Raw genomic sequence first — 8,119 nt, 5'->3', positions numbered from 1 at the left:
TCAGTGCAAGGCCAGTGCAACAGAGTCACATCAAAAATCAACACCAAATCTTTGGTTTGGAGCATCAGCTCCTGCCTCTTCACAGCTACAGACAAGCACAGCGCAACTGTAATTCCAGGAAGAGTGAAAATAGCAACTATTTTATACCCTCATTCAGTGTTTGAGAATGAAGAAACAGATGGTCAGTCATTCAGCATTACTGTCCTAGCAAGCTAAGTATAGGCACATAACCAAATCATTTCTTTCTCACCTGTTTGGGGAATAAAAACATATTTAAGTTATTAACATTAAGATTTTTTTTTCCACCTTCAGATTTCAAAAGCATATCCAGCAAGCAATCAGCTGATTAAAAGACAGAGTCGTAGTAAAAGCTGATGAGAAAATATGCAAGCTCTGTACTTTGAAGAGCTAAATTGTGTTTGACTTACAGAACCATCCTTTCAGAAAAGCAGAATGAGTCATTTGCTCTAGGCAACAACAGTGCTCCTCCAGAAACTTCCTTACCTGACTGCCCCCATGTTCAGTGTGGATGTAACGTGGCATTGGGAATCTGGTCTGCAAGATTTCCTGGGCATCATCCAGTGGGGCTTGCAGGAGGTGCTTGAAGTTTTCATATTCAGGCATATCTTGGTATCCAGCTTTCTGCCACTGTGCAATAGTCTATTGATGGGACAGGAAGAAGATGAAAATGGAGCAGAGATGACTGCAAGCCTCCCGCTTTTACCCTGCATGTCTTAAAGCCGCAAAATGCTACAGGTACTTCTGCTTAGGGGACAAACACACCTTCACTACTCTGGCTACAACATTACTTTCTGTCCTGAATTTAAGCACAGGCACCCAACACAAAAGCTGGCAGCAGTCTGTGCAGTGCAAGAGCAATTTGTTGAAAATCTTCAGTATGTTTCAGCCTGTGCCAACACAGAAATGAAGCATTTATAAATTACTAACATTCTGAATTAGACTTGGCCTTACAGTATTTCCAAGGTACATGTATGCAGCAATTGCTCTGTACATACACAGGTCAGACGCTCAGCTGTTCCCTGTCTAAATTTTACCCAGCTGCTGAGTGTCTTGCTCTGCAACAGCAGATAGAAACTGTTTAAGGTAACTCTAGGAGATTTTTAGAAAGGGCCAGTACCTAAGCACTTCCCTCAGTCATGAGGGAAGGCACATAGCAGCAGCTTCCAAAAACATCCATTATTTAAAAGCAAAACCGGAAAACTGCCTAACTGATTTAAGAGCAGGAGTATGTAAGTGTGAAAACCCTGCAAGCGAAGTCTGTCACCTCTCTGAAAATACTTGCAACTCTGTTAAAATATGTATCATCTTGTAACTGTGCCCTGCTTAATTTCAAGCTTCTCTGGCCTTTTCCAGGCACGGTAAGGGACCACCTTCACGGCCAAGCTAACACAACATCTGCTACTCAGTGCAGAACACATCCTTAGTGATTCCAGTATTATTTTTACTCTGACAGTGGATGGAATTGTATCCCAACAGGCAGCATGTGTATAGCCAGTCATTGTGCTGCGTGGGCTTTGCAAGAAGCTTAACTTCACACTAACAAGCAAGCATGGCAGGAGGGAGGGTGTACAAACAGAGAACGTGAACACATTTCACCATACCTCACCAAGGTAGATAACTATCTGGAAGAAAGTATCCATCAGCAGGATTCTGTCAGGAAGAATACTGCTGCTGTCCAAAAGCACTGGCTGGGGAAAATAAAGAACAAAGTCAGGCACCCCTAAGCTCTCAGATCTCAGGATGCCAGAGAGCAATTTCTACGCCCATCCAAATATAATTTCATATGATCTTGAACAAAAGTATCTTGTCCTTTAATAATTTTTTTTAAAATCTATAGGGGCCTTTTAGTTGCAATAGTGTTACTCTGACTGAATACTCATTATTTTGGGTTGATTCACCTCTTCCTGGGAAACACAGACTCACCTCAGGAGGTCCATGGAAAGAATAAGCATAAAGGATGGGCTGGATCATAATGAGGGACTGGGTCAGATCCTGCCTGGCAAAGTGGTGCCGGTAATAGGAAGATTCATCTGGACTGTTATTGAAGACCTGCAGGAATGGGGAGCGGCGCAGGTGGAAGATGAACTGCACCAGAAAGAGGAGTGAGACAACAAATGTCAGCCAAAGTTGCCAAAACTTCTGGACTCAAGTCCAATATTTTTGAACAGTAAATTCTTTGGAAAAAAGTCTACCCCTTAATAACTCTTCAGACTTCTTCCCTTATCAGTCTCTTGCAGCACTGAACTACAGGACCAGTCCATGAAATTAAAAAAGCACCTGTTCCTCCCTTGCTGAATCTGATAAATAGTACAAGATGTTTTATCATCATTCCCACTCATCCCTGCACACTTTTCCCATGGCTGTGAGAAGTAACATTCTTACCTGAGGATACAATGAAAATGATTCTGACAGCCTAAAGGAGTTGGGATCATCTTTGTTGTATTGTCCAAATTTCTGACACTGTTGGAAGCAAAATGGATACTTTGGTTATTTCTCTATTTTTTCTATTTTTTTCTTTTTTTAGAATTCTTTCTTTCCAGCAGGGTGTTCTTTTGTTAATTTTTAAACAATCAAGGCATGAACCTGACAAGAACAAGTACTACAACATTTACAGGCTATTTTTCTGTAAGTGAGTGGTTTCTTTGTCTTACTGGAATGAGAATGAAGATGCAATCTATTTTGAGATATATATATTAATAAAATCTAGATTTGAAATTACCCAAGAATGAAAGAAATGGTGCTTCTATAGCACTACCCATTTTTTTCCCATTAATTCAGAGCTACTACATTACATCTAAACTGCTTTGTACACTATGAAGCACTTCTGCAGCAACTACTTCTTGCAGAACAGCAGCAGACCAGCATTTGACCAACTGAAAAAAAAAGCATCAGTTGCACCAAAAAAAAGTATCAATGGTTTTAGGAATCAAACTCTAAATGATCCCACAGTTGTTTCAGCACACAGCATGTTCCTGTTTGTGCTTGTGCTCAAATCTCTATTTGACCGGCCCTGGTTTTTTAGGGTCTGATGTGCCATATTGTGTCAGTACCAACCCCACATGGAGTTTGGACAAGGCCAACAGTGACTTAGACAATTTGGGCTTGTGAAATTGAAAGCAAGAGACAGTAGGAGGTTGCAGAATTAATTCAGATTACTACCCTGAAATTGGCCCACATCTGAATGCTGCGTCCAGTTTTGGGCTCTCCAGTGCAAGACAGACATGGATATATTGGATTGGGTGTAGCAGAGACCACCAAAGTTAGTCAGGGGTTGGAGCATCTTATGAAGAAAGTGAGGCTGAAGAAGGTGGATTTGTTCAGCCTGGTGAAGAGTGGGATCAGGGAGTCAACTCACTGTCTACCTGACTGCTAACTGGGGAAATGGAAATTCTGATCGAGGGATAGAGGCAGGGGAGAGAAGAAAAAAAAAGTGACTGTGATCAGACAATGGAACAGGCTGTCAAGAAAAGCAAGAGAAATCCCATCTCTGGAGTTCTTCAAAACTCAACTGAACAAGAGTTGGAGCAACCTGCTCTAACTTCAAAGCTGGCCCTACTTTAAGCAGGAGGGTTGAACCAGAGACCTTCCCAGCTGCATTATTCTGTGTTTCATTATGCCTTATTCAATCTCAGGTTTAACCTTTTGAGCATGATGGGATGTTCACCTATTCCATCCCAAATTTGCTGATCACACTGGGTTCTGAGTTATCCCATGCTACAGCTATGTGACCATGACCAGAGCACAAACAAAGCAAGTCAATCTGTAAAAAGACTGCTTTTGTCACTTCCATTTTTACTGAAATTGAGACTGCCCCCAGCTCAGTGTGTTGGTCTTACCAGCCTGATGAGCTGCCTGTCCAGCCAACGCAGAACATCAGGTCCCTCCTCAGACTCAGCCCTGTACACTCCCAGCCGTGCCATGAGCACGGCAGCAGCCTCCTGGTCAAACGCAGCCTCAATGTGCTGGAGCTGAGTCTGTGCATCCGCCCAGCTGCAGGGTTAGCAAAGGGTTAGTGCCACGTGCATCCATGTGTGCCAATGCATGCAGCCAACAGCCAGGAATTCCAGCACAGACTGGAGCTGGAGCTGCTGCCACTCTGCCAGAGCACTGGCATGGGGTACTCACTTTCTGGCTATGGTGGTGACACGAATGCGCCTCTGTGTGCTGGAGTGTTGATACTGAGTGACAAACTGCACTGCCCCTCTGCCTCCCTGAGGGATGGGTGCATTGTGCTGCAAATGAAACAAGGTCAACCGTCAAAACATGATGGCTTTTCCATAACTCTTCCCAACTGTAACAAGCCCCCACAGCACACAAAAGAAAGAGACAAGCGTGAACAATTCCTGAAATTATTTCCTCATCCTTTGCAACCATCCACCTGCAACACAGGAGATGCCATTGCATTTTCTGGACCTGCAACAAGTAGTTTGGTGTGTAAAAAATATGGTTTAAAAAAAAAAAGCCAGGACTGACCTGATTTACCACTTCAAAGTAAATGGCTAGAGTTGTACTGGGATCCAGACTACAGATTTTCCATTGAGATGTCCCTCCAATTCCAAGTTCCTGCACAGAATCAAAAAGAAAGCAGCAATTTTCCTCTAGCAGAAGGAAAGGCAAGCTTATGTTAAATCCTGATTAGTGGTACAAGTAATGGGAGGCCTTCTAGATTCCTTATCTTCTGGGTGTGAATGAAGTTACTTGAAGGTCATACAGTTGAAAGAAAGCCTTAGGAAACAAGAATTTAGTCTAGGAAAGGCTGTTATTTCCTAGGGATGTTTTCTTGAAAACTCTGACATTCTAGCTGAGCTATAGGTCTAGACAGAAACTTTGCATTGTTTATTTACTTCTTTATTAAAGATTTTTCCATGTCTGAAACTTACATTTTCAGAGACACATGGCCCCTTGGCATTCAGGGATATACATGGTCCAATGGCTCCTGCAATTTTCAGCTCCCTGGAGGTCTTGAACAAGGTTAAAAAAAAAAAGTTGCTTTTTTTTTAATGAAGTCAGTCAAATAGAATACACACAATCTAAATCAGTTGCTCAGCTTTAATGGGATGGTATTTTCCCAGACCATCTACTGCTACAATTAGTGAAGGCAAGAGAATCTTCAGAGCCACATTTTAACAATGAAGACATATTTATACGGATGAGACAGAATGAAACATTCCTCATTGAGTGAGGAGAGGCTGTTTTAAAATAAAACAAAAACAAAACAAACAAAACAAAACAACCCAAACAACAACAAAAAAACCACCCAACAAAACAAAACCCACAAACTTACTAAGCTTCCAAATAAAAATCTCTCCAGTACAGTGCTTCTCCCAAAGAAGCACTATATCTGACCTCAAACATATAGACCTTCCTACACCCCAAACACCCCAGAGGCTGAAACTGACTTTTAAATGAACATCATTTGTATTTCCCCATTCCTTCCATCCAGCCAAACTAATCTCTCACCTTCACATCCAGATTTGCACCAAAAGCCATCCGAAATTCGCCATTGTAGCCTTTGCTAAATACCCGCTGGAAGGTCTGCTTGAAGAGAGAAGTGTTGAAGGAGTCTCCCATCACCATGTGTCCTCTGGGAAAGAAAAAACAAGGGAACTGAAGCAACTGGGAACTAGAAGTACAAAGGATACATCCCCTCTGACACATGCAAACACATGCAGGTACTGCTTTACAGCATGCCTTTGCACAGGCAGGATTCACACCAGGGAGCGCAGATTCACGGGTGCCTCCTACAAAGCCACACAGGTTAGTGCTCCATCTTTGTCAGTTTGCTTTCTCAAGTCTATTTCTTGCCATTGCTTTAGCTGCCTTCAAAACATTCGTGTTTCAACCCTGGGAAGTTCTTTGCTCAGCCTGCTTTCCCTGAGCAGGGCTGGAGCCACCCACACTACACCAGAGGTGGCTGCACCACTGCAGCATGAGAAAGGTGCGTGGGGCTGTGCTGGACCTCCCCAAAGTGCCCTGGCAAACGCAGGCCTGACCAGATGCAGCTCAGTAACACAACCACAGGGTCAAACAGTCTCTCTTCTCCCTGCTAGCACTGAGAGATTATTTACAAACACCTTGCACTTGCAGTAAGACATGCCAAGTCCCCAAAAGGCCTGGTTTAGCACACAGCCTTCCTCACAGAGACTATTTATCCCTTAGAGATGTTACTTAAAACTGGACCCAGGGAAGCCAAAAATCCCTGGAGAAAGCATAAGCGAGCCGTTAAGCAGAGAAAATCTGGCCCACACAAGGAAAACTTCTACCCACCATCGAGTTTTCTAACAGCAGTGCTAATTCACATGCTGCTTTGAGACTCCAGAAATGTGGACTGGGATCAGGTGAGGCTTGCCATGTAATTCCTGGCAAATTCAAACCACAGTTTAGAACAGAATGATAAAAACCCTCCTGCCCTGACAGCACACTTAACTGCTTTCTGAACCATTCTCCCCCTCTAAAAAAACCCAAAAAGCAGATGCCAGCTGTGTGCTGCCCTGCTGCGAACATACCCAGTGAGGTTAGCACAGCACTTCATCTCCAGCAGCCCTGTCTGGTCCAGCGCACAGGCGTAGATGTCGATGCAGTGCCCGTTGGCCGCAGAGCGGTTGGCCAGAGTCTCGTAGTGCTGGGAACACACATATGGGGCTTAGGAGGCTGCAAGGTGCAGGATTTCTGCTGCTCCCCATCTCAGGCCAACACAAGGTACACATAGGGCAATCACCAGTGCTGTGCTAACTAAACAGATGTTGGCCGCAGCACACTTCTCCCTTCTAGGATGAGGGATGCACTTGGATGAGCCGGAGTTTATTGTCTCAAATACAGAGAGCGCATAAATTACATTGATTCATCTAGTCTGTGATGACTTAGTGAGAACCCAAAGATTTCCAAGTGAGAGTTAAGAGAACAGGTGTCATCCTGCTTTCTCTAAGCTGACAGGCACATTTCATATCTGCCATTTTTACCATTTTAATGGTTGTTTTATATGTCAAGAAGACAAAGGAGGCTTTCTGGAAATGACCAATTCTTGGGAGACAGGCTTTTTCCTCCCTAGAAGGAGATACGATGATGTGGATGAACGAACTCTCCAGCCACCATCAGCTAAGAAACAACACTGAAATACTTTCTTCTCTGAGAAGGCGCGAGACCATGATGGAGAACAAGAAGGAAGTCTTTTTTACCCTTTCCCTTGACCATCCTCATAATTTAACAAAGACTCAGCATTTCAAGGACAACCATGAAACACACATAATGTTCTGAGACAATATTCAGTTTTAGCTTTTAAAAACACCCAGCATGTACCAACACCTACTTTGGTGGCCTTCTTCATGAACCTTGCATTATCCTTCTCTATGTCATGCCAGGAACGGATGGGTGTTTTCAGTTCATCTCCCACCACCATGCCCGGCCCTTGTGTTGGTGGCCCACCTGTGAATAGCATTATTCTGGCCCCTGTGTTTGGAAATGTGCCCTAAAATAAAAACAAACACTTATATCAGAGAGGGGGAGGAGGAAAAAAAGGGGAAACTGATTAAATGGCAACAGTGCTTTCTTTGGAGAAGGGTCTGCGCGTGCTTCTGCAATGTCAGTGGGGACCTGTCCCTACTAGAGGCCACCTCGATAATAAAGTGATGCATTTCCTGACAGTCACAGCACTCTGTGAGTTTAAACTCAAACCATGTCAAGCTTCATGTCTTCAAAACAGGAAGCAGGCAGTTTCTGTTTTCTTTACTTGTATCTTAGATGGCACTCAGATAAATCCAGTGCATAGTATCACCTCTTGCGTGGCAACACACACAAGAATCAGAGGCCTTTAAACACCTGCAAATTTTACCATTTAGAAGGAACCTTCCAGCCCACTCTACATCAGCTGGTGCTAGCACAGCTCAAGTGTCAGTAGAGACAAATTGCAGCTCTGCACCCCACTGTAACCCAGCTGCACTAACACCGGCACTCATCTCAGCAAGCACTGTCACATGCTTACCATGACCTGCTTGTCTCAAACAACAGCATTAAAAGTACCTCCAATAAGCCAACTGCAATTGAAAGAGCCACTCCTGTAGAACGTAAAGGTCTCTTTACCTGGGTCACTGGCCATCGGGCC

At 43.7% G+C, this 8,119-nt stretch overlaps 2 protein-coding genes across 3 annotated transcripts in view; one reads left to right on the top strand and one right to left on the bottom strand.

Moving 5' to 3' along the window:
- The window catches only part of SEC23B (Sec23 homolog B, coat complex II component), a 14,324-nt gene that overhangs the window by 1,429 nt on the left and 4,776 nt on the right, over window positions 1-8,119 (bottom strand). Inside the window, exons 7-18 of one of the 2 annotated variants that reach the window (XM_008630363.2) lie at window positions 8,038-8,095; window positions 7,328-7,486; window positions 6,528-6,643; window positions 5,482-5,605; window positions 4,902-4,982; window positions 4,495-4,584; window positions 4,147-4,253; window positions 3,858-4,011; window positions 2,404-2,481; window positions 1,945-2,106; window positions 1,623-1,709; window positions 505-660 (exon numbers count right to left, since the gene is read on the bottom strand). In XM_008630363.2, the coding sequence (XP_008628585.1) occupies window positions 505-660; window positions 1,623-1,709; window positions 1,945-2,106; window positions 2,404-2,481; window positions 3,858-4,011; window positions 4,147-4,253; window positions 4,495-4,584; window positions 4,902-4,982; window positions 5,482-5,605; window positions 6,528-6,643; window positions 7,328-7,486; window positions 8,038-8,095 (1,372 nt within the window). Of the gene's footprint in view, window positions 1-504; window positions 661-1,622; window positions 1,710-1,944; window positions 2,107-2,403; window positions 2,482-3,857; window positions 4,012-4,146; window positions 4,254-4,494; window positions 4,585-4,901; window positions 4,983-5,481; window positions 5,606-6,527; window positions 6,644-7,327; window positions 7,487-8,037; window positions 8,114-8,119 lie in introns of both variants that reach the window. The other variant, XM_017730082.1, reaches the window with a different exon arrangement.
- Window positions 2,563-8,119, top strand: part of DZANK1 (double zinc ribbon and ankyrin repeat domains 1) — a 52,331-nt gene continuing 46,774 nt past the window's right edge. The window contains exon 1 of the mRNA XM_017730084.1: window positions 2,563-2,567. The gene's annotated coding sequence lies outside the window, so the exon portion shown is untranslated. The remainder of the gene's footprint in view (window positions 2,568-8,119) is intronic.

Source organism: Corvus brachyrhynchos, unplaced genomic scaffold, assembly GCF_000691975.1.
Source record: "Corvus brachyrhynchos isolate BGI_N302 unplaced genomic scaffold, ASM69197v1 scaffold101, whole genome shotgun sequence".
NCBI classification, from domain to species: Eukaryota; Metazoa; Chordata; class Aves; order Passeriformes; family Corvidae; genus Corvus; species Corvus brachyrhynchos.
Note: the sequence above shows the minus strand (reverse complement) of the source record. Positions and strands in the feature narration are given on the sequence as shown.